General features: G+C 43.6%; 1 protein-coding gene across 2 annotated transcripts in view; it reads right to left on the bottom strand.

Annotated features, from left to right (window-relative positions):
• Positions 1–26,565, bottom strand: part of drosha (drosha ribonuclease III) — a 190,271-nt gene that overhangs the window by 12,111 nt on the left and 151,595 nt on the right. For both annotated transcript variants that reach the window (XR_010966622.1, XM_068001877.1), the window contains exons 30-31: positions 13,413–13,505; positions 7,187–7,233 (exon numbers count right to left, since the gene is read on the bottom strand). Coding sequence is in view for 1 of the 2 variants with exons in the window: in XM_068001877.1 (XP_067857978.1) it covers positions 7,187–7,233; positions 13,413–13,505 (140 nt within the window). In the remaining variant the exon portion in view is untranslated. The remainder of the gene's footprint in view (positions 1–7,186; positions 7,234–13,412; positions 13,506–26,565) is intronic.

The raw sequence follows: 26,565 nt of genomic DNA, 5'->3' as shown, positions 1-26,565 counted from the left end.
ATTGTTTAAAAAAAAAATCTGGAAATAAAAAACTGGTATCCTTAAAAATGACCGTGAAACTGTGGGATTGTCGTAAAAACCCAATTTGTTCACTAACGACCTTTAGGGAAGGAAACCTGCTGAACCCACCAAGGTTTAGCCTATATGTGACTCCAGTTCCACACTAATGTGGTTGACTCTTAACTGCCCTCTGAAGTGGCCTAGCAAGCCATTCAGTTGTTTTAAAAATCCACTACAGCATTGTGGGAACACCTTCATCTACGATTCAAGAAGAAAGCCCACCACCACCTTCTCAACTAGGGATGGGCAATAAACGCTCGCCTTGCCAGAAACGCCCACACCCCAGCTCAGAAGTGCCATTTAATAGCGGTGTGTAGTACACGCCCTAGACCCATCTATTGTCACGATCTTGCAGAGACAGGCTGAGAAATTGGACTTGCGTCCAGAACAGGTGGCAAGTCAGTGAACAACAACAGCAACAACTTGCATTTATATAGCGCCATTAACGTAGTAAAACGTCCCAAGGCCCTTAACAGGAGTGTTATTAAACAAAATTTGACACCGAGCCTCATAAGGAGATATTAGGACAGCTTCCTCATAGAGGTAGGTTTTAAGGAGCGCCTCAAAGGAGGACAGTGAGGTAGAGGGGCGGAGGGGTTTAGGGAGGGAATTCCAGAGTTTAGGGTCTAGGCAGCTGAAGGCACGGCCGCGAATGGTGCAGTGATTAAAATCGGCGATGTACAAGAGGCAAGAATTGGATAAGCGCAGAGATCTCGGAAGGTTATAGGGCTGGAGGAGGTTACAGCAATAGGGAGGGACGAGGCCATGGAGGGATTTGAAAACAAGGTTGAGAATTTTAAAAATAGAGGTGTTCCCGGACCAGGAGCCAATTCAGGTCGGCGAGCACAGGGGTGATCGGTGAACGGGACTTGGTGCGAGTTAGGATACGGGCAGCAGAGTTTTAGATGAGCTCAGGTTTATGGAGGGTGGAAGATGGGAGGCCCGGTCAGGACAGCATTGGAATAGTTGAGTCTGGAGGTAACAAAGGCATAGCTGAGGGTTTCAGCAGATGAGCTGAGGCAGGAGGGGAGACAGGCGATGTTACGGGAATGGAAGTCAGGCGGTCTTGGCGATGGAGCAGATATGTGCTTGGAAGCTCACCTCAGGGTGAAATAGGTTGCCAAAGTGAAGTGATTGTGTCGCGTGCTGGTCCACGGCAGCCTGAGGTCTGTTCAAAATTGGGTCTCGGGCCTCATTTGCATTAAATAGGCGAGCTGCAGATGCCAATTGAGCGCCCCAATGCAGCTCGCTAGTCGGGGCCTGACCGATTCCAGCACTCCTACTCCTCCTGGCACCACAGAAATACAACTATTAACAATTTTTCTGGCCGTTTTTTTGAGCGCCCTCGAGTGGTCCGTTTAAAGAACACTGATTAGGTTGGTTGACCTGGAACAACTGGGTGGAGCATTTGCGGTGCAAGCTCCGTCCATTTGTAGACAAGCTTCAATCAGGGTCCTGCAACTGGCATCAAGATGCAAGATGCCTGTTTCAGGTAGATGCCCTGCACCCTAGATAGTGAACCAAAATTCGACACTCAACCCTAATTTTTCGCTCAAAACGGGCTAAACAATGTTGAATTTCTCCCCCACAGTGTTGTGTGGATGTTTTCCTAAATCACATATGGAGCAGCCCAAACCTGAGGCACTGGACAACATGGGTGATTTGGCTTGCACAATGAGCCTGTGGCTCAATGCGAGGTATATATAAGCTAGGTGGCCAAGCATGCAACTGCTTCTTGAGAATTTTTGTGTTCACAAAAGCAATTGATGAGTCACATTTCCTGGGTTTAGTGCCCAAATAACACCAAAAAAATGGCTGCCAATATTTTGCTCCCTCTCCTGCGCCCGAGTAGTACTACAGTAGAATTTCCCACATTGCTTATCAGGTGCCTGCCCCTGAATAGGGAGCAGCAATGTCTTTTTTTTCAAATCAATGTCAGAGACCTCAGTACTGAGATTTCCTGCTCCAGTGCCAGATGCTGTTCAGGGGCAAATAGTTTCCAGAAAAGGCAGGCTGCAGAGCTGTCCGTGCTGCTTCTTGGAGTTCTGTAGCCATCCCAGCCATGGCAGAGCAGCATGAACTCATTCACTGGGTACTGACCTTTCAATTAACATGGAGACCACCGACATGCAAATCACAGCTTCTGGCACGCATAAATTAAATAAAAAACTTACCACAGGTCATCTGAAGGTGTCCAAATAAAAATCCTGGCCATTTTCCGCAAAAAACAAAGGTCTTCTAGCTCTCCCATGGAGCTGTACCCTTTAATGGTACTGATGCTTTTAAAGCTCAAGTTTGTCCTGATCTTTTGGCCCCTGCATCTAATAGAGTGCTCCCAGCAATGCCTGAAGTCTGCCCTCCTCATTATAGAAACCACCAGGAATTCCAGTGCTTCCAGGGGCACTGTGTCATGGGCAGGCACTATTTGGGTGTGGGGGGGAGGATGCACAGTGAAAATCAACCCGGATGTCAGCATTGGGGACGTTAGATTACCTATTGTCAGAGCAACTGATTTGGTGCATCATGCGAATTGCTTCACTTACAACATGCAGGTTGAGATGCAGCCCAGGCTTGGAATTTTGCATTAAAAGGTCCTGGAGGCTGCTTTCTGGGAGCATCTGCGGCAATCTTCTAAAGAAATTCAGCTGCTGCATACAAATAGCATATTGCTTCGTCCACCGGGAGTGGGAAAAAAAAAGAAATCTGCCCTAAGTGACCAGACAACCTTCTGCTGTACAGAAGACTTTGTTCTGGCTGCTGCCCTAGTTTTCAGCTTCGATATTGCAGCCACAATGAAACCACTGAAACTGAACAACGAAGTAACAAAATACCTCCAAGTCACACCAGATCAGAGAGGGAAACAGGGCATAGGCAAGAGAAGGAGCTTTGCTTGTGAAGGCTGAACCGCTTTCAAATAATGAAGATGACCAGACCCAATTAATGTTCCTCCTTATTAATTCAACATTCACACACGAACTGAAGTATATTGAAGTAGTTCAAAAACTAGTGGTGGGATTCTGAGCAACCACATCTTCAGGCTACTTTGAAGCACAGTAGGGTTAAAGAACTTGTATACCTTTTTAAGTCATCTAGGTTGATCCCAGATCATCCGGACAGGCTCCAGATGTTGCAGCCATGTCACTCAACTGCACTGCTCCAGACAAGGTAATGGAGGCCGTGTAGTCAGAAGATTTGCTTGTAACATTGGGAGTTAGAAGCCAGCAGAGCACAAGCAATACATGATCCTCCCAGATAAATAAGGTTAACATGTAAAAAATAATTCCTGATCCACAGTTCCCAAATCAAGGTAGCAATGCTCATGAAATCATGCATATTGTTCAGTGTTACTACTTTGAGAATGGCCTTAAAGAGAGGTCGGTCCAAGAAATGATCACTGCATGACTTTTGCAGGTAGGCTTGATAGCACAGGAAATGAAAATCTCATAAAAATTGGTGTCCCCAGCTACTTCCTCCATGAGACTGTCTGACATATGCAACAAAATTCCAGAGAGTATACCCACATAAGGTTTAAGAGGAGGTCTATATGACAGCTGTGCTCTCAGCTCAGAAGACTTACAGACAGATGCTCTTGCACCACATGGTACCAGAGCTGCCTCGGAGCGCAGAACTCAAAATTGGCAGGCAAAAGCAGGAGAAAGATTGTCTGGTTATAGAAGAGCTCAATGCCCCCCCCCCCCCCCCCCCACCTCCCCAGCCACAGAAGACTGGTGCTCTTCTAACTGGTCAGTTCTAGAATGAACTAGAACAATTAGCTCAGTGAACTACAGGTTTTGTGTTTCGTTTGAAATGTTGACCAAAGGCCCAATTCTGAAGACTGACATTTACAGAGTTGAAGTAACGTAAGCTAAGTTGTCCTGTTTTCAAGAATCAGGTCCAAACATTTCTATACATGTCCTTCTGGAGAGACGGAAGCAGCTTTCACATCTTTCAAAACTGAATTTTCATAGCAGGTAATAAACACATTTTTGGTGCTTGCGCAACAACCTAGAACACAAAACTTGAAACCTGGTGTACCTGGTTATCTTTAAATTTGTAAACCCATTTTTGAAAGTAAAATCAATGAAGTGTTCCACTGTGGTGATACTCTGTGGGAACAGCAGAACTCCTGTAAATGAGTTTTAGAGAAGATGACGGCAAAGCTGGTGTTAAAATATGTTGACAGGTTCCAAATCAAGAAGAGGCAGAACTTTTCCTACAACGTAAGTAACAGCAAGACACTGTTGAAAATGGAAAAAAAACACAAGTGACTAGTTTGAAGCCAGGCTCTTATTGTGAGCATGAGTGGGAGGAAGATTATGTGACTGTAGCAAGCTGAATAGATTTCAGCAAGCAAAGCTCTTAAAGGTACAGTGCCACTGTGATTTCCCCTCATTGGATGATGTGTACATGGAGGACAAAATGCATATAGCAGAAAGAAGCATATATTTTGCTAAATAACACAAGATACAACGAGAAACAAATCTCTTGTCTTGAATATTCATGAAGCAACGATTACTGTGCTGTCAGGACAACACTTATGGATGCTCAAATGTGGCTCTCAGTATTGGTATTTGTCCAAGGAATTCATTTTTGACCTTTCAATAAAATCTAATAAAGTATTTTTCTAAAAATGATATAGGAGGTCAGGTCACATGGATAAGCATACAGCAAGAAGAAATAGATACAGATATACAGGTAAACATTGTGAAGCCCCGCACTGCTGACAGGGCCTTGCATGGAGCCGGCTCAAAGTGGAAAATTGTGGGCACACTGCCCAACATTTTCTGACATGCGCTGGCTGGGCGCTAAATTTATCATATAGTTCTCCACTCCATTTGCAGAACAAGCCCAGACAAGAGGTCACTGACTGAACTGGTTTAAATCTGATTTGCTCCCAACTTATTCATATGGCAATTGATCACCGAAAACGGGCAGAATCAGAACACAAATTCTCCTCTTCTTTGGAATGGAATAATATAACCAAATTGTTTTCTTCTGAGGTAGCGTAAAACATTAATAAACAACCTGACTGAATTACTGAATGACTGACTAATTAGCAGGTCTATTGACTAATGATGATGGATTATTGAGTAATTATTGATTAACTAGCAAATCTATTGACTAATATTGATGAGCAAACCAACATGGGCATAGATATTTATTTTGATTGAATTCACACTACCCAAAATTCATCAGATATGAAGCCAGGAACAAGGCAATTATCTCCTCCCCAACTCATCACTTATGTTCCTTAAGCAGCTCATATGTTCTACTTTGCTACTTGATGCAACATATCAAATCTTCGAATCTTAAGCTTCACGCATCAACCTCAAGCGGGTTTACTATTGTCAGGGCATCCATTTGCCAACTCCAGGGTTTAATGGGAGGGTCAGATCTTTGACAGTCTGTAAGCTAGATAAATGTTGATTACTTTGTCTAAGCAACATGTCAGGTGCCAGCGCATGCTGTCTCCTCCTACCAACAGGCATTACAAACTTCAGCCAATGACAACTGATCCCTTGATGGTTGATAATAGCCTGACTCAAGTGTACTCTTCATACACATATCTAAGCCACATTTGTAAACAATTTTACAACACCAAGTTATAGTCCAGCAATTTTATTTTAAATTCACAAGCTTTCGGAGGCTTCCTCCTTCCTCAGGTGAACATTTGTTGGAAATGAAATCCTCGAAATGAAATCGCATTTATAATTCACAGAACAATGCTTGGTGATTACAGACAGTTTTTTCAACTGCCCGTTGCCAAGGCAATCAGTGTGCAGACAGACAGGTGTTACCTGCAAGGTCTCCGAATATACAAATCACCAAAAAAAAACAACAAACAAAAAAAAAGAGATAGAGAGGTGATTTGTATATTCGGAGACCTTGCAGGTAACACCTGTCTGTCTGCACACTGATTGCCTTGGCAACGGGCAGTTGAAAAAACTGTCTGTAATCACCAAGCATTGTTCTGTGAATTATAAATGCGATTTCATTTCGAGGATTTCATTTCCAACAAATGTTCACCTGAGGAAGGAGGAAGCCTCCGAAAGCTTGTGAATTTAAAATAAAATTGCTGGACTATAACTTGGTGTTGTAAAATTGTTTACAATTGTCAACCCCAGTCCATCACCGGCATCTCCACATCTAAGCCACATTTAACATAGCTTGCTTCTACAGATGAATGCTCTGGGGTATTGAAGAAAGTTGCTTTCCCTAATGCAAGATAATCCTCTCAAAAGGACACTCCACGCTCTTAACTAATGTGCAGGTCTTCCTCACCTCAATCCTAGGACTAATCGATCAAAGTGGGCTACTTCCCACAGTAAATACTCAATGATTAACCAATGTTGAAAATCTAACTAAATTAGCTCCAAACGCTGTAGAATGTAACCATTATTCCTCAACTATGAATTTTCTCTGCAACATCCACATGAATCGCCTAGGGAGCTAAAATGATAGAAAACTTTCTTGTTTTCAGTTATTGTTTTCATACCTTCACACTCTTCCCTTGGAGAACAATGCAAAGTAGTGGATGGATTTGCAGGCTGATTAACAGTCTGCAAAGTGAATGTTGGCCGTAACCATATTTATATCAGTCGATAAGGTGATTAGTCCTATACAGCAGGACGGATTTATCGGCTCCCACAGCCCATATGACCGGGGTGGGGGGAGGGGGGGACACGCACATCCCCCGGATGCGAGTATCCAGCTGGAATGTCAGCCCAAGGCTCAGAGCTGGAGCTCTGGTCACCACTCACCGAAACTCTCTGGAGTGGGGTTTGAACCTTGCTCCTTCTGACTCAGAGGTGGGAATGCTTTCATGTTTTCAGTCACAAATGGGATAGCCTTGCTTTCAAGGATCAGAGTCAAGGAACTGGCCTGGTCTGTCTAAAGCATCTTACATTAGACACAATTCATTTTTCTGTCCTGGATTTCTGTTTGGCCCTGATATGTGATATGCATTATCAATGAGCACCTCATATCTTCTGAAATACCTGTTATTTCCTCATTCATTAGTTCCTATCCAGTTAATTCAAATTTAAAATTGTGCAACTTTATATGAATTTTCCAAAAGTTAAAAAAGGACAAAGCTAGTAAATTTATTAAAAAAAGATCCTCTTACATTTTTCCAGTGCATCCATCGCAGCTCCCATTTCTGCTTGTTGAATGCTGTTTGAAAGAAAAAACAATTCTTAGAATGGCAAACTAAAGCACTAATTAGGACCAAGTAGCTCAGTATTATAAAACAGTTAGTTTCACAAGTAGAGCAAGTTCTTTTTTGTCTCTCCCAAGAGAAAGTGTTGGTTGGGGAGTGGGTGAATGGTACACAAGATTTCACCATTGTCTGGTTGTGGGGTGGGTGGGTGGGTGGGTGTGGAATTTCATGGGCCTGATGGTTTTTCTTGACCTTTTTCTTTCCTTATGTAGCCATTGCTCAGATCCATTAATAAAAACAGCTGAATGTCTCTTTTCTCTAAAAGCTGTAGTCTCAAGTGAAATAAGCTGCAATTACTTCAGTCAAGCTGCCAGTAGAATGCAACTGTTGTTGCTGAATTCATCATCTCACTCTGACTGTACAAAATGAAATAGTACAATCATAAGTGGTGCAGAACGGGTGCTCCTACACTTGGCTGTAAGATTACACAGATGGGAGACTGTATCATTCTAGCCCCCATATTACTCATTAAAGATGGTGCAAGAAACATTGACTTCATTGCAACATTTAAAAAAAATGCTAGTTGATCTCAATGACAAAATAAAAAGACTTTTTTGAGCAGAGTCAGTCTCAGCAGCTGATGCCGCTGATTCAATCTGCTCAGAATTTTGAATCCCAGTGATGTCCAGGGGTCCAGAGTTGGACCAGGCTCAGTTCTTTGGCCCTGAAATCCAGTCTTCCGCTGTAACATCAACAGGAGGTCCGCTGAAATTCCAGAAAAATGGCCGCGTTTTAGCGTTCTTTGCCATTTCTCTGGGATTTCTGGAGATCTGCTCGGATTCCCCAGGCACTTAACTAGAGTTTAAATTTCAGTTGGAACATGATTTTTATAAATATTTCCAATTACTTCAACTTAGTTAAGCTTTCAGTTTGGTATGGGACACTAGGATTGAACATCCTGTGTCAGCACCAGTATTCCCAGTTCAAGACAATTTTGGGCTGAAGCAGAGTAGGGTCCCTCTATATTATTCAAAAGTGTGCCTTAACCCCAATCTCAGAAAATCAGTTCCTAATGCACCAGTGTGAATTTTCCTACTTTCTATACCTGCCATCGTTTAGGTTCTTTTGGTGCCAAATTATGGTTGGCTTCGTCCTGTGGGCATGCATCTAATGGAATATTTTTTTGACTGACTCTCCATGTAGGATGATAATACCTGACAAAGAAAGAATACTTTCATTCCGAGACTGGACTGGATTCAAACCTCGGTCTTAGAAGTGAAAGGAGCATGTTTGAATGTGAGTTGTGAGGAGGATACAAAGAGGCTTCAAGGCGACTTAGACAAGTTGAGTGAGTGGGAAAACAGATGGCAGATGTAGTATAATGTGGATAAATGTGAAGTTATCCATTTCAGAAGGAAAAAACAGAAAGGCAAAGTATTATTTAAGTGGTGATAGTTTGGGAAATGTTGATGTACAAAGGGACCTGGGTGTCCTAGTACACCAATCACTGAAAGCAAACATGCAGGTGCAGCAAGCAGTTAGGAAGGCAAATGTTATGTTGACCTTCATTGCAAGAGGATTTGAATACAGGAGCAAGGATGTCGTACTGCAGTTATATAGGGTCTTGGTGAGACCACACCTGGAGTATTGTGTGCAGTTTTGGTCTCCTCACCTAAGAAAGGATATACTTGCCTTAGGGGGAGTGCAGTGAAGGTTCACCAGACTGATTCCTGGGATGGCAGGACTGTCGTATGAGGAGAGATTGGGTCGACTCGGCCTGTACTCACTAGAGATTAGAAGAATGAGAGGGGATCTCATTGAAACATATAAAATTCTGACAGGGCTAGACAGAGTGGAAGCAGGGAGGATGTTTCCCCTGGCTGGGGGGTCCAGAACGAGGGGTCACAGTCTCAGGGTTAAGGGTAGGACATTTAGGACTGAGATGAGGAGAAATTTCTTCACTCAGAGGGTGGTGAACCTGTGGAATTCTCTACCACAGAAGGCTGTGGAGGCCAAGTCATTGAATATATTTAAGAAGGAGATAGACAGATTTCTAGACACAGAAGGCATGAAGGGGTATGGGGAGAGAGCGGGAATATGGTATTGAGATAGAGGATCAGCCATGATCATACTGAATGGCGGAGCAGGCTCGAGGGGCCAAATGGCCTACTCCTGCTCCTATTTTCTATGTTTCTATGAACCAACAGCATTGCCCAGTCCCTACAAATGATAATCTGAATCACTGCTGTGCAGCAGGTTTTCTTCAGCACTAAGCAGATCAAATCAATAACTCTTGAGAAAAACTGACCATAGACCTTTGATCTATATTGGCTGAAAACGCTTTTTATTTACAATACAAAAATCAGCTCTTTGGCTTGGTAACTGCAACTGATGTTTGGTGGCGCTACAAATGGTGATGATGTCTGGAAACACTGATAGAAGACTGAGAGTTCAGAAACTTAGGTGTTCTACAAAGCCTATACCCATCCAGTAATGGAATACTGGAGCTTTCTTGGTTGATGGCAGACAAAACCTCTCTCTTGCTCATTGACTCAATCTCACCCAAAAGACTTGATGACATAGATAGTTTACTCCACACTCGAATCCATTCTCTACAACACTGGTGAGATGTGGCCAGGCTGTTTTAATGAGGTTATAACTGGAGCAGAACCACAACGTAGTACTGGAGGACGGATCATCATGTTTGTGTCAGAATCATAGAATCATAGAAAGGTTACAGCACGGAATGAGGCCATTCAGCCCATCAAGTCCGTGCCGGCTCTGTGCAAGAGCAATCCAGCTAGTCCCACTCCCCTGCCCTATCCTCCTAGCCCTGCAAACTTTTTTCCTTTCAAGAAACACAAGAGCATAGGTGCACCTCAAATTCTGCATCAATACAAAAAGTCTGTACAGAATACCAGCATCAAAATTTCACACACCCCACCTCCCAGCATCCAAATACTGTCCCTTGTACATAGAAATATACATGTGGAGTTAAGCACTATTTACTGAAACAAGGTTGCAGGATCACCTACCAGGGAATGAGGTTCTGTGATTTACCCATTGGTATCCCAGCACAATTTTACCGAGTCCTTTGAGGCTCACTGCATCCACCATTGTTTTCAGTGGCATACTACATAGAATGCACAGAAACAGGCCATTCAGCCCAACAGGTCCATGCCGGTGTTTATGCTCCACACGAACCTCCTCCCTCCCTACTTCATCTAACCCTATCAGCATATCCTTCTATTCCTTTCTCCCTCATGTGTTTATCTAGCTTCCCCATACTGTTATTATGCAGCCTAATAAACCAAAAAATAATGCTGTGTTGAGTTTGCCCTTCCCCGAGGCTTGCAGAGATTAAAATCATGAAGTAGCACGGCAGCAAACTCAAATGATTTTGTACTCTTTAATTATATTCTTTACAGAATAAGCTAAACTACCAGATCTTAATTCACCTATGAAAATGAACAGCTACCATTAAGAGACAACCTTTATTGCTTTTACTTGTATTAGATTTGAATCATGGCTCCCATAAGAAGCAGAGACTACAACTAATCTTTCAGCTAGCTCTGCTTCCTACAACTCCCCTCTCCATTAATTTATCCTGTGAGTGGAATCCTTTTTATGATCATATAAGGATCTCATGGCACTGCAAATAATTTCACTGTTGAATGTGGAACTTCTGTGGCTGGCAGTATTAGTGACTATGAAACTGCAATTCAGTCATTGGTATTTACTAGCAATGGTTTTGTAGGTAGAGGTGTCTGTAATTTAACCATTCCCTTATATTGAATAAAACCCCCAAATGTTACAGGAATTATAGGAAGATTGTACAAAATGTCAAAATAAATTCAGACCTTTTTTTAAAAACACCCTGCATAAGGAACTATGGTGGACTTAATTTATAAAATCTCATTTTAATCTCCACAGTCTATACACCATTGCCTGATTGAAAGTGCAAGCAGATAGCCTCTCCCAACATTCTATAATCTGTGAGCCTGTTCTTATAATGTATGGAAGCATGGGCCATATAGACTCAGCTTTAGATTTTCCCTCCATTCTTGTGTAGAAAAGTTTGGCCTTCACTTGAAACCTCACCTTACATTGCTATGCTGTTTGGATGGTTTTCCCCCAAACAAAGAATATACATAATATTGGTGCATCAGTATGATAATTTGAAGTAGTATTCATTTGAATCCCACCCACCCCTTCCTGAATGCTGACATTTACTTAAACAAATTCCAACACCGTATTTTACCTAAGTTCTTATAAAAATATTCCTGAAGCATATTTTGTCATATATACATATATAAATGTACCATAGACAGGATGACAAAAGCTTTTCTGGTCCCATAAAACCATTTGCGCTATCAGAACCTAACATTTTCTGCCAGAATAAAAGTAATTTGAAGTCTGACCATATCCTTGACTAAGCAGTTAAGAGATAAATCTCTTTTTAGGTTCCTCAACCAATAAAACATGTTTGAAGGAATAAAAGAAAATACACTGTTGTTTAACACAGCAACGCTCCAAGAATCAATAATTTGTGTCAAAGAAAAGGTTAAATCACACAGGAAATTGCATACACCCACAAAGGTTAATTATTTTATGTTATTGCTGCACAGCACCACTGCATGGTTTCTGCCACAGTGGTGATTACAGTCATTAGCTTTCAAATGGGTTATGATAAAGGGTAATTAAACATTCAAATTTTTCCATTTAGGATGTTCAATGTAGCTTATGCACATTTTGTACTGTACAAAACAAATGCCGATATTTGTCAGAATGTCTGGGCAGTTTAATATTATTAAAGTCAGACTAATTTGTAAGAATGCTGTTTTATTATAGTTACAGATTTGGGACTGGTATCTGTTCACAGCAAAGTGGGGCCAGTAGACCAGAGCTATAGCTGTCTCTGTCAGGGAAATTAATGTTAACAAAGTACTGAGTGGAGAGTCAATGCTATAACAGTAAAAAGGTGAAAATTAAGTTTACAACATTCCCATTGAGTCCACTGAACCACTTGGGAACTTTGAAACTTGACAGCTATGTTTGTTAAACCCAATCACCTGTGTAAAGCTGAAGCAGTGCCAGACTTCCTTGAGGTGGTTTCATGTTTCTTGGTTAAATTTCATTTGACTGACTTAATTCCTAACTTACACGACACAATTCACATCAACATGAACACAAAACCATTCCGCATTAATGCAGCATGTGTAACACAACTGTCTTGTATGTGCTAAATGCTGTGAAGATTTTTAAACAGGTCCAATGCATATTATGTTATGACACTGCAAGTATGTTTCTCCGCCCTGAGTAAATCTATAACATCCACTGTCAGTAAAAGATAAATGTACACCACAGAACAATTTCTCATTAATATCATTGAACCCTATTGTTTATTATTAAGATCATCACAGAGCTAAAATAAAACAGTTTGTATGTCTAACTCCCAGACAGCCAACCTGTTAATAATAAAACCTTCTTCAAAGTTCTTGTTTCACTTGCCAATTCCTTCTTTCTCTCTGGATAGCACAGACACTACAGGTGCTGGTCAATTGGCCATTATTCAAATGTGAGCTTTGACGATTAATGCTGACAGGCCAACATACTTCAAGGGCATTGGGGCATCACAGCTCAGCCCATCCTATCCTCATGCAAACTCCACACACAGGCACCTCCAGCAGTGATAGTTGGAAAGAGATTGCTGAATAGCGACCAAACCTGCCTGATTTCCCTCCCTTAATCCAAAGGTGACTGAGTCCATTGTAACGCACTTACCATCGTCCCATCCTTCAAAGTTTTTTTTAGTAAACTATTTTGTCCTAAAATTTCAACTAAATTTTGCAGTACAAATTTGCTGAATCAAGAGGAGAAGCTTGAGAACGGGTCTGTTGGTCAGCAGGAAAAGGAAGAAATGCAATACATAGACTTAGAAGGTGTTTGCTTCTTTCATACTTTACTGTCGTACCGTGCATGCTACGGTCATCCTTGGTGGAAAAAGACAAACCAAACTGGAAGGGAAATCTGGCATAAGTCAGCTGACCCAATTCAAGCTGCATTCCATCGAGTTGGTACTTCATTTGAGTTTGGTGGGTCATTTGGTTTAGTCAGCAATTATTGCATTAGCAACTTTCCTGCACAGATTGTTATCAAAGTAATGCCTCAACATTCATATAGATAATCATACCTTGGACCTGTACCACAGCCAATTCTCTCTCCTTTGAAATACACGGCCACAGTGTATGTCCTGGCATGAGAAGGTCCCACTGTCTGAAGAATCCTGATAGAATAAAATATAGAATTTTAATAGTTACATTCTAAACATAACATTTTTGCTTGTGTTTATTGGTGCAATTGTTTTAAAATAACTTTGCTGAAGACTTCACTTTCACAGCATGGACAACCCCAGTTTTTCATTCATGCAGTGCTGCACAGCTGTGGAGACATTTTATCAAGTCAGAAGGCAAAAGAGTTCTTGTGCAATTAAATCCTCTTACACACAAATCTAACCTCAACACATTTTGAAAAAAAAATCCAAGTTCTGGTTAATGCCTGGTTGGTTTGTAGTGGTACAAGTATATTCCAAGTATATGTAATGATTTTGTCCATTCTGATCAAATACTAGAACATATGCAGAAAAATTGTTATAAGTGGGCTACAACGTATAGGTTTGTAATGCAACCTGAAAATTATACATGTTATCTGACCTCCTTTGGCACCCTATAATAAATAATCTGTGAAATCTTTAATGCTTCGAAGTATTCTAAAAATTGCTAAGTGAAAAATTTTGAAAGCAGTTAACTACATTCTTTGAAGCATTTGAATTACCCCAACCCACTCCCAGAAGGCAAAAGCAGCACAGATGCAGAGCCTGAAATATTTATTTATATACTAAGAAACACAGACACACACGAGAAACATGCCAGCAGCAAAGAATAAAGGGCTAGATTTTCCTCTTATCAATGGAGAAAATGCCCACTTTTCATGCAATTTACAACTTTACAGAATCACAGCTTTGAAACGTGATATTCCTGAGAATAGGTTTTGTTAGCAGTAAAGAAAAAAATAGCAGCAAACCAAAATGGATCTGCAATAATGATCCCTTAATGTTTCCCAAGCAGCTAATCAACTACATACTGGTGGAAATGTTCAAAAGTTTGTTAATTTAGGTGTAGATCATATAAATTTGGGGCAAAATGGCTTAAGTGTCAGGTTGGCTCAGCTGGTAGCATTGTCAAGTCTGATTCAGAAGGTTGTGGATTCAAGATCCAGTCCAGGACTTGAACACATCCACACTTCAGGGCAGTAATCAGCTTTTTGCATGGTAAGTTAAATAGATGCAAAAAAATCCTATGGCAATATTCAAAGAAGAGCAGGAAGTTCTCTAGGTATCCCGGCCAACATTCCTCCCTCAACCAACACAATCAAAACAGATTAACTGTTATTCTTCTCATTGTTGTTTGCCAGATTTTGCTATGCCCAAATTGGCTGCTGAGTTAGCCCACATAACAACATTGGACCAGAATTTGCTGTCAAAGTGATGGTGAGGCTAATGGCGCTCACCGTTATTTATGCGCAAATGCTATAGCAACTAGAAACAAGGCGCAGATGCGCGTTTAAACATGGATATCCAGAAACTGCTGTCGCTCCACTGTTAGCTTCGCATCTCGTTGTCTGCCTCACCATTGAAATGCATTGAACGACGCAAAGTTGCTGTATTTGCACAGTAGATATGAACTAAACTCGCCACAGAAAGTTAAGTCTTGTTCATTTCAGTCTAAGAATTTTTTCACAACATGACAAGTGTTAATTACTGCCAGTCAACCTCTCTGGCAATTAACTATTACAAGTGTGGAGTTTCATTCCTTCAGGTTTTAATTGTTGTGGAGATTTTAAAAATGTAAAATTAAACTTTTTAAAAAACTTTTCTTTTGTCTCTTCTTTCTCTCTCTATTTCTCTTTCTGTACCTGATTTGACATTGAATTCGCCCACTCTAATTTACACTTCCTTTTCAGTCCTTGTGCTGGTAATTTCTCAATCTTTCAATCTGATTGGTTAAGGAGATACACAGTTGCTTGCCCTGTTCACCTCGCTGTGAAGTTATCAGCTTGTACCTTCAGAAACCTGCCACGCAAAAAACTTAAAAACCTAAAAAAGGCAGACACCGTTAGGTGCCCTGCCGCAGCAAACAATGGCCCAATGATTTAACTTCAAAATAACATATTGGAACTAAGCACTTTTGTACACCTTGAGGATTTAAGGTGCTTTATAAATGCAACTTTCCTTCTTCTTTCAATGATAATTGATCAGGAGATGGATGCACTAATAAGCTGTTACGGAGAAATGTGTGCACATTTTTGGTGAGTGAAAATAGCCCTCAAATATGCATAGGAGGGAAGAAGCATGAGTATGTGTCACGGGAGTGAGTGTGCTGTCAACTACTTGGAGGACCTGGTTAGGGGTCAGAAAGAAGTTGTAAGCCTCAAGAACAAAAAGGTAAGACATGAATATTATTATACAGTAGTAGCACCAGAAACATAAAGGAAAATAACTGTAAAAGATATTACAAAAATTATGTGCTGATAGAGATGTAGCAGTGCTTTTGAAGTGAAAATAATAAGTATGCAACTGATGCTATACATGTTACGATGGGAACGAGGATCACAAAATCAATACAGATGAGGAAATCCATTCAGCCCATCTCAGCTCATCCATCCTACAGTCTCCCCTATCACTGCATCCACCTGCTTCTTAAATAATTCCAGGGTTTTCCCCTCCATTTATCTACCCAGAAGTCCATCCCATCTGTTGATCACTCTGTGTCATCACTTCGAAATTTACCTTTCATTATTTGGAACATGTGTCCCCTTGCTCTATGGTCACTATTTAGTTTGAAATATTACTCCAGATTTATTGTTTCTGTACTGTCTACTCTCTTGTATGCTTCTTCAAGGTCATCTCTCTGCCCCTTCCTTTCATGGCTGACAAGTTTCCCTGGTCTTATCTCATAACTCAGTCCTCTGATGCTGGAGATCAGTCTCACGGCTCTTCTCTGAACCACCTCCAAAGCTTGACTATTTCCCTTGTCAACTGGACACAGTGCTCAAGGTGTACCCTGACCTGAGCACTACACCATTTGAACATAACTTCCTCTATTTGTACCCTTCTATTTTGGCTATATAATTCAGCATTCTATTTGCTTTGTTCATTGCCACTGTGGAGTGATTGGACATGTTGAGTGTCATCTATCAAAACCCACTAGTCTCTTTCAACTTCATTGTACTAAAGAAAAGAATTTCTATGGGTCAGTTGTCTAGACTCAATTCTCATCATTCTTATTCCTAAAGGCAAAACTAGCACATTAACAGGAGGGCATAGGGTGAAACAGGTGTTGGGCCATATGATCAGAAACAACTCAATTTCAGAGCCCTACTGTTGCTATTTTATATTTAAGACTTAGATTCAACTCAATTGCAGATGATACCAAACAGGGGTTGGGGAAGAGTAGTTGAACCCGAGGGTATAGCCAGGAGCCTACAGAGTGAGTCAGACAAAATATGTAAGCAGATGAAAATCAAGTTCTATTCCACTGATCTTGCACTTTCACTAGGGGCCGTGCGTAAAGGGAGCATAGGTCAGAGAATTAGCACTACAGTGTTATAGTCCCCTTTCTGACCTGCATTCCCTTCGAGTGTGGCTCCTTGTTGGTAGCATGGGATTGGTGAATTTGCCCATTAGTGTATAGAGGTGTAGAGTACTGCATGTACGAAGGAAAAATGGGCACCATGTGTACTCCATGAATGATGGTGAAATAACTGATGTAAGAAAAATATCTGGGGGTATTGGTAGATCAGTACTTAAGGTGTCCAAACACTGCAAAGCAGCAATCAACAAGGCAAACAGAATGCTGAACAATAAAGCTGAACAGTACAATATCAGTAAGGGGAAATAGAGAGACCTGGGAGCAGAGCATAAAAGGAGTGGAGGCCCAAGAGCAAGAGGAGAGGCCTGGGAGCGGAGCATAAAAGGAGTGGAGGCCCAATAGAGAGAGGCGAGGCCTTGGAGCAGAGCTTAAAAGGAGCGGAGGCCTGAGAGCAAGAGGAGAGGCCTGGGAGTGGAGCATAAAAGGAGCGGAGGCTCGAGAGCGAGAGGAGAGGCCTGGGAGCGGGGCATAAAAGGAGAGCCCAGAGGTTGGGGAGCATGAGCATCAGGGAGAGAGGTTAAAAAAAACCCACCTAAAGTAACGTCAGCGCAAGGGAAGGAGCTGATTGGTGAGTAGCTGGTGAGTGTTTTTTTTGTCCAGATCAGGGACAAGTCTGAAGTTTATTTCTGGTAAGTTTAGTTAGTAGTCTAATCAATAGAGGCAGGGCAGGGCACCTCAGTTCTGTCGAATGCACATCCTGTGCCATGTAGGAATTCCAGGCGCTTCTCATGTCCTGGAAAGCCACATGTGCAGAAAGTGTCGTCAGCTGGAGGAGCTCATGATCCAGGTATTGAAGCTTGAGCAATGGCTGGTGTCACTGCAGTGCATCCGTGAGGCTGAGAGCTACGTGGATAGCACGTTTCAGGAGGTGGTCGCCCCGCAGCTGGTCATTAAATGGCATACATGGAGGAGCCCATAGTCCTCACCATCTTGTCCACTGAACCAAGGAAGGGGCTGCACCATCGATAGGGATGTAAAATGAGAAAATGGGTTTAAAAGAGAGTGAAAATAATGAATTGTAAGTTACACAGCTGGACAGAGGAGATTCCAAATGATAGAAGAATTGTGGGATTTAATTTACAATAGTTTATGTCAGCAGTAGCCCTTAATACGCTTGCAGCTACAGGTTGGATTCCAGGAGGCAGGGGGAACAGACGGGCGTTTCTGCGGTCGCAGATGTGGTTCCAGGATGGTATGTTGCCTCCCTGGTGCCAGGGTCAAGGATGTCACTAAGTGGCTGCAGAAAATTCTGAGGGGGGAGGGTGAACAGCCAGAGGTCGTGGTCCATATCGGTAGCAATGACATAGGCTGAAAGAGGGATGAGGTCCTGCAGGCAGAATTTAGGGAGCTAGGAAAGAGATTAATAAGCAGGACCTCAAAGGTGGTACCGGTGCCACGCGCCAGTGAGCATAGAAATAGGAGGATAGAGCAGATGAATGCGTGGCTGGAGAGATGGTGCAGGAGGGAGGGCTTTAGATTCCTGGGGCATTGGGACCAGTTCTGGGGGAGATGGGGCCTGTACAAGCCGGACGGATTGCACCTCAACAGGGATGGAACCAATATCCTCGCGAGGAGGTTTGCTAGTGCTTTTGGGGAGAGTTTAAACTAGCTTGGCAGGGGAATGGGAACCTGATTCAGAAGGGAGAAAAGCAGAGCTAGAAATGGAAGGTGGAAAATTGGTAAGCGAATATGGAAGGCAGAGGAAACTAAGGCTAGAAAATAGACAACAAAAGAGTTTGGCAGTGCTTAATGGTATATACTTCAATGCAAGGAGTCTAGTGAATAAGGCAAATGAGCTGAGGGCACAGGTAGACACGTGGAAGTACGATATCTTAGCAATTACTGAAACATGGCTTAAACAGGGGGAGGAATGGCAGCTCAACATTCCTGGACGCGATATAGAGGCAGATAAAAATGGAGGAGGGAAGGTCGCAATATTGGTTAAAGAAACAATCACAGCTGTGAGGAGGGATGATATGTTAGAAGGATCATCAAATGAGGCCATATGGGTTGAACTGAAGAACAAAAAAGGGGCAATCACACTGCTGGGAGTGTACTATAGACCCCCAAACAGTCAGAGGGAGATCGAGGAGCAAATATGTAGGCAAATTTCTGAGAAGTGCAAAAACAATAAGGCAGTAATAGTAGGGGAATTCAACTACCCTAATATTAACTGGGATACAATCAGTGTAAAAGGTATAGAGAGCGCAGAATTTTTAAAATGCATTCAGGAGAACTTTTTTAGCCAGTACGTAGCAAGCCCAACAAGAGAAGGGCCGTTCTGGATGTGGTTTTAGGGAATGAAGCTGGGCAGGTGGAAGGGGGATCTGTGAGAGAGCATTCTGGTTATAGTGGTCATAATTCAGTTAGATTTAGCGTGGTTATGGAAAAGGACAAAGATAGACCAGAAGTAAAAGTTCTTAATTGGGGAAAGGCCAATTTTACCATGCGGAGATGTGATTTAGCAAAAGCGGACTGAAAGTAGAGCAGTGGAAGGCATTCAAAGAGGAGATAGTGAAGTTTCAGAGCAAATATGTCCTCAAAAAGAAAAAGGGTGGGACCCCCAAATCTAGAGCCCCCTGGATGTCAAAGAGCATACAGGATAGGATTAAAAAAAAGGGAAGCTGATGTAAGATTTTGAGGGCTCCATACTGCAGAAAGCCTAGAGGAGTATAGAAAGTGCAGGGGTGAAATTAAAAAGGAAATTAGAAAAGCAAAGAGAGGGCATGAAAAAATATTGGCAAGCAAAATCAAGGAAAACCCAAAGATGTTTTATAAATACATAAAGAGTAAGAGGATAACTAAGGAAAGAGTAAGGCCTATTAGAGACCAAACAGGTAACCTGTGCGTAGAATACTTTGCGTCTGTCTTCACAAAAGAGGAAGATGATGCAGACATTGTAGTTAAGGAGGAGTACTGTGAAATATTGAATGGGATAAACATAGTGAGACAGGAAGTATTAAGGGGTTTAGCATCCTTGAAAGTAGATAAATCGCCAGGCCCAGATGAAATGTATCGCAGGCTATTAAGAGAAGCAAAGGAGGAAATAGCAGAGGCTCTGACTATCATTTTCCAATCCTCTCTGGCTACAGGTGCGGTGCCGGAAGAATGCTAACATTGTACCATTGTTTAAAAAGGGAGAAAGGGATAGACGAGTAATTACAGGCCAGGTCAGCCTAACCTTGGTGGTGAGCAAATTATTGGAAAAAATTCTGAGGGACAATACTAATAGTCATTTAGCAGGCACAGATTAATCAAGGACAGTCAGCATGGATTTGTTAAGGGAGGGTCTTGTCTGACTAACTTGTTTGAATTTTTTGAGGAGGGTCGATGAGGGTAGCGCACTTGATGTAGTCTACATGGATTTTAGCAAGGCTTTTGACAAGGTCCCACATGGCAGACTGGTCAGAAAAGTAAAAGCATGGGATTCAAGGGAAAGTGGCAAGTTGGATCCAGAGTTGGCTCAGTGGCAGGAAACCATTGGTAATGGTCAACGGGTGTTTTTGTGCCTGGAAGGCTATTTCCATGGGGTTCTGCAGGGCTCAGTACTAGGTCCCTTGCTTTTTGTGGTATATATCAATGATTTAGACATAAATGCAGGGGGCATGATTAAGAAGTTTGCAGATGATACAAAAGTTGGCTGTGTGGTTGATAATGAGGAAGAAAGCTGTAGATTGCAGGAAGGTATCAATGGACTGGTCAGATGGGCAGAAATGTGGCAAATGGAATTCAATATGGAGAAGTGTGAGGTAAGGCAAACAAGGCAAGGGAATGCACAATAAATGGTAGGATGCTGAGAAGTGTAGAGGAACAGAGGGACCTTGGAGTGCATATCCACAGATCGCTGAAGGTAGCAGGACAGGTAGATAAGGTGGTTAAAAAGACATAGGGGATACTTTCCTTTATTAGCCGAGGCATGGAATATAATAGCAAGGAGGTCATACTAGAACTACATAAAACACTGGTTAGGCCACAGCTTGAGTACAGCATGCAGTTCTGGTCACCACATTATAGGAAAGATGTGATTGAACTAGGGAGGGTACAGAGGAGATTTACGAGGATGTTGCCAGGGCTGGAGAATTTTAGCTATGACGAAAGATTGGACAGGCTGGCGTTGTTTTCTTTGGAACAGAGGAGGCTGAGGGGAGATTTAATTGAGGTGTATAAAATTATACAGAGTTAGACCGTTAGACCATAAGACCATAAGAGATAGGAGCAGGAGTAGGCCATTCGGCCCCTCGAGCCTACTCTGCCATTCAATGAGATCATGGCTGATCTGATTTTTACCTCAACTCCACTTTCCCGCCTTTTCCCCATATTCTTTGACTCCCTTACTGATCAAAAATTTGTCTAACTCAGCCTTGAATATATTCAATGACTCAGCCTCCACGGCTTTTTGGGGTAAAGAATTCCAAAGATTCAAGACCCTCTGGGAGAAGAAATTCCGCCTCATTTCCGTCTTAAACGGGCGACCCCTTATTCTGAGACTATGCCCCCTAGCTTTAGATTCCAACATTAGGGGTAACATCCTCTCAGCATCTACCCTATCTAGTCCCCTCAGAATCTTGTATGTTTCAATAAGGTCTCCTCTCATTCTTCTAAACTCCAATGACTTTAGACCCAACCTGTTCAATCTTTCCTCATAAGACAAAATAAGCCGAATACGCCGAATCCCCCACCATCAACATCCTGGAGGTCACCATTGACCAGAAACTTAACTGGACCAGCCACATAAATACTGTGGCTACAAGAGCAGGTCAGAGGCTGGGTATTCTGCGGTGAGTGACTCACCTCCTGACTCCCCAAAGCCTTTCCACCATCTACAAGGCACAAGTCAGGAGTGTGATGGAACACTCTCCACTTGCCTGGATGAGTGCAGCTCCAACAACACTCAAGAAGCTCAACACCATCCAGGACAAAGCAGCCCGCTTGATTGGCACCCCATCCACCACCTTTAACATTCACTCCCTTCACCACCGGCGTACAGTGGCTGCAGTGTGTACCATCCACAGGATGCACTGCAGCAACTTGCCAAGGCTTCTTCGATAGCACCTCCCAAACCCGCGACCTCTACCACCTAGAAGGACAAGAGCAGCAGGCACATGGGAACAACACCACCCGCACGTTCCCCTCCAAGTCACACACCATCCCGACTTGGAAATATATCGCCGTTCCTTCGTCGCTGGGTCAAAATCCTGGAACTCCCTACCCAACAGCACTGTGGGAGAACCTTCACCACATGGACTGCAGCGGCTCACCACCACCTTCTCAAGGGCAATTAGGGATGGGCAATAAATGCTGGCCTCGCCAGCGACGCCCACATCCCATGAACGAATAAAAAAAAAACCCTTCCATACCCGGAATCAACCTAGTGAACCTTCTCTGAACTGCCTTCAAAGCAAGTATGTCCTTCCTTAAATAAGGACACCAGAACTGTACGCAGTACTCCAGGTGTGGTCTCACCAGCACCCTGTACAGTTGTAGCATGACTTCCCTGCTTTTATACTCCATCCCCCTAGAAATAAAGGCCAATATTCCGTTTGCCTTCCGGATTACCTGCTGCACCTGTATGTTGACTTCTTGTGTTTCATGTGCGAGGACACCCAGATCCCTCTGTACCGCAGCATTTTGTAGTATTTCTCCATTCAAATAATATTTTGCTTTTTTATTTATCCTCCTAAAGTGGACGACTTCACATTTTCCCAAATTATATTCCATCTGCCAAATTTTTGCCCATTCGCTTAACCTGTCAATATCCCTTTGCAGACACTTTGGGCTCGATTTTAGGGTCGGGTTACCTGCGGGTTTCCAGCGGGGGGGCCCCGAAAATCCCGATCTCCGATCACGTGACCGGATTCGGACGAAATCCCGGCCACTTCCGGGTACCGCGCTGACGTGCGGGGCTGCGCGCGCAAGCCCCGCTGGTGGGAATCCCACAGGCAATTAAAGCCAGCGGGGTTCCACTTGAGAGCACTTAACTTGCTCGTTGTGGTCAGTTAATGAGCTGAAGCAGCTGTCAAAAGAGGAAGTGTGGGATTTTACGGTCAAAGCAGTCAGTTTCCCACACTGGGGGAAACAGGACCCTTCAAACCAGGCGTGTTGCAGCCAGCAGCCTGTGGCAGGTGCCAAGGTGCGCTCCACGGGGGAGCGCCCTCACCCACGCAGGAGGCCACCGCGTCACACAGGGCAACCCCTGCCCCCCACCACCCGCCGGCCAAGCCAGAGGACAGACCGACACGAAACCGCAGCCCCAGTCCGAGGACCCACACACCTACCCTGCACAACCCCTCAGATCAACACCTGCCAGTTGGGTGGTGTGTGGACACCCTCGGAGGACGAAGAGCATGACCACCACCAGCAGCCTCGCAGAGACGTGGATCCCCCCAACACGGTGTGGTTGCACGCCCACCTGCACAGCAGGAGGGAGGGCTACCGCAGAGAGAGACGCGTCGCAGAGGGCACTACCCTCGCCACAGGGTCCACAGACCGAGGCGCAGCTCCCCGGACCTCTCCGAGCAGCAGTGCACAGGGAGGCGCAGATTCGCTCGACATGTAGTCGTGGAGATCTGCAGCCTCTTTCATGCCGAGCTGCTCCTGGCTGGCCCCAGCACCAACTGCTTACCTGTCGCTGGCAAAGTCACCACTGTCCTCCACACCTTCTCCTCCGCATCCTTCCAGGGTGCAGCCGGCAACACCGCCGATGTCTCTCAGTCGTCTGCGCGGACGAGCCCTGCAAATACACCTGCACCTACTCTGCAGTAACACGATGGGTGGCATCAGTGGTGGGTCCTCATAGTGATACCCAGGAGCGGGCATTATTGGACACAATGGACAGGATTCGCGGAGACATGGCAGTGGTGGTGTCAATATAATGTGTGCTGTTTGTTGCTCTGAAATTCAATATGGGTAACACCCATGACAAACCCTCAGACACCCTTGTGCACCCCCTTCATGCTGACGAGACGTTTGCCTTACCCTGCCTACTGCACATATGTGATGCATGCCCTGTGGCTGCAGCACAGGTGGTGGCAGGTTGAGTGAGGCTGGCCGTGAGGGAGATGCACGAGAGGGTGAGTATGGGATGGAGCCATGAGATTGTATGAGGATTGGGTCGCGTGTTAGTGGCAGGATGAGTACTGGCGAGGTGAGTAGGTGGAGGTAAGATGAGGATGGGGTGTGAGTGGGCATGAAGGCTGATGTGACAGAATAGTGTTGGCGGTGCCGAAGGAGATTTGGGGTGGGGGCAGTGTTGTGGCAGACGGAGTGTAGGGGAAAGACTTCGTGTTCTCACTGTGGCTGACCTACTGCGGTCATTGCAGCGCCTCCTGCACTGTATGCAGGTGGGCGATATGTTGGTGGCGCAGGTGACCCCCTCTGCCACCTCGAGCCAGGCCTTCTTGGTGGCAGAGGCAGGCCGCTTCCTCCCGCCCGCCGGGGGGAAGATCTGTGTCCTCCCCCTCCTCCTCACCCCATCTGATGATACCTGGGGTGAGGCATCATTAAACTGGGAGCAGCCTTCCCCCTGGGCTGCTCCATGCTGCAATTTGTCCCATTGGTTGCAGCATCTGTCAGTGGAGGACTGCCCCTTTAACTAGAGAGCCTCCAGCTGACAGATCGTACTGCGCATGCGCAGCCCGCCCGACGCGCAGGCCAGCGCCGTGGACCCCGGAGGAGCAGGTAATTGGATCCTATTAGTGGGTTGCCTGCTACGATCGCGTGGGCAACCCACTAATTTCGCCGTTCGCGTTTTCGACGCTCCCGGAGGACCACCCGCTGGGAACCCGCAGGCCTGCTAAATTCGGGCCCTTTGTGTTCTCATCGCAACTTGCTTTTCCACCTATCTTTGTATCATCAGCAAATTTGGCCACAAGATACTCTGTTCCTTCATCCAAGTCATTGATATATATTGTAAATAGTTGAGGCCCCAGCACTGATCCCTGCGGCACCTCACTAGTTACAGATTGCCATTTTGAAAATGACCCTTTTATCCCGACTCTTTGTTTTCTGTTAGTTAACAAATCCTCTATCCATGCCAGTATATTACCCCCAACACCATGAGCTCTTATCTTGTGCAGTAATCTTTTATGTGGCACCTTATCGAATGCCTTTTGGAAATCCAAATATACTGCATCCATTGGTTCCCCTTTATCCACCCTGCCCGTTATTTCCTCAAAGAACTCTAATAAATTTGTCAGACATGATTTCTCCTTCATAAAACCATGTTGACTCTCCTTGATTGTATTATGAGTCTCCAAATGTCCTACTGCTACTTCCTTAATAATGGTTCTAGCATTTTCCCAATGACAGACGTTAGGCTAACTGGTCTACAGTTACCTGCTTTCTGTCTCACTCCCTTCTTGAATAGGGGTGTTACGTTTGCGGTTTTCGAATCCGCTGGGACCTTTCCAGAATTTAGTGAATTCTGGAAGATTACAACCAATGCATCCACTATCTCTGTAGCCACTTCCTTTAAGACCCTCGGATGCAAGCCATCAGGTCCAGGGGACTTGTCAGCCTTTAGACCCATTAGTTTACCTAGTACTTTTTCTCGAGTGATTGTGATTGTTTTTAGTTCCTCCCTCCCTTTGCCCCTTGATTTTTTACTATTATTGGTATGTTATTAGTGTCTTCTACTGTGAAGACAGATACAAAATATCTGTTCAATGCCTCTGCCATTTCCTTGTTTTCTATTATTATTTCCCCAGTCTCATCCTCTAAGGGACCAATGTTTACTTTAGCTACCCTCTTCCTTTTTATATACTCGTAGAAGCTTTTACCATCAGTTTTTATATTTCTTGCTAGTTTACTCTCATAATTTATTTTCTCCCTCTTTATTATTCTTTTAGTCATCCTTTGCTGGTTTTTAAAGTTTTTAAAGTTTTCCCAATCTTCGGGCTTACCAGTAATCTTTGCCATGCTTTTTCTTTTAACCTGATACCATCCTTTACTTCCTTAGTTCGCCATGGATGGTTCACCCTTTTTGTGGAGTCTTTCCTCCTAACAGGGATATATTTTTGTTGCGAGTCATAAAATATCTTTTTAAATGTTTGCCACTGCTTATCCACCATCATACCATCTAATCTTAAGCCAATTCCACCCTCATTCCTTTATAATTGCCCTTATTTAAGTTTAATACAGTAGTTTCAGATCCAAGATCCTCGCTCTCAAACTGGATATGAAATTCTATCATGTTATGATCACTGCTTCCCAAGGGATCCTTTACTTTGAGATCATTAATTAATCCTGTTTCGTTACCCATTACCAGATCCAAAATGGCCTGTTCCTTGGTAGGTTTCCCAACGTATTGGTCTAAGAAACAGTCCCTAATACACTCTATGAACTCCTCCTCAGGGCTATTTTTGCTAATTTGATTTGTCCAATTGAAGGGATTCGCAAAATTTCACATGTTCCCCCCACCCCGAAGATTTATTGGAGTTATTAAAGAAACCCTGGTGTGACTGTTTTAAAAAATCCAAGGTCTCTCAAAATGGCTGCAGTCAGACACATGGCCGAGGACCGGCAGATTTGAAATTGCATTCTCAACAACTTGGCAGGCTTCGTGTCTCAGACAGGTTTCTTTAAACAATGCAGCTGCAGTCTAGCCCTGAGGCAAGCTATCAACATGGCCGGCCAACA

Source organism: Heptranchias perlo, chromosome 2, assembly GCF_035084215.1.
Source record: "Heptranchias perlo isolate sHepPer1 chromosome 2, sHepPer1.hap1, whole genome shotgun sequence".
Classification (NCBI taxonomy): Eukaryota; Metazoa; Chordata; class Chondrichthyes; order Hexanchiformes; family Hexanchidae; genus Heptranchias; species Heptranchias perlo.
Note: the sequence above shows the minus strand (reverse complement) of the source record. Positions and strands in the feature narration are given on the sequence as shown.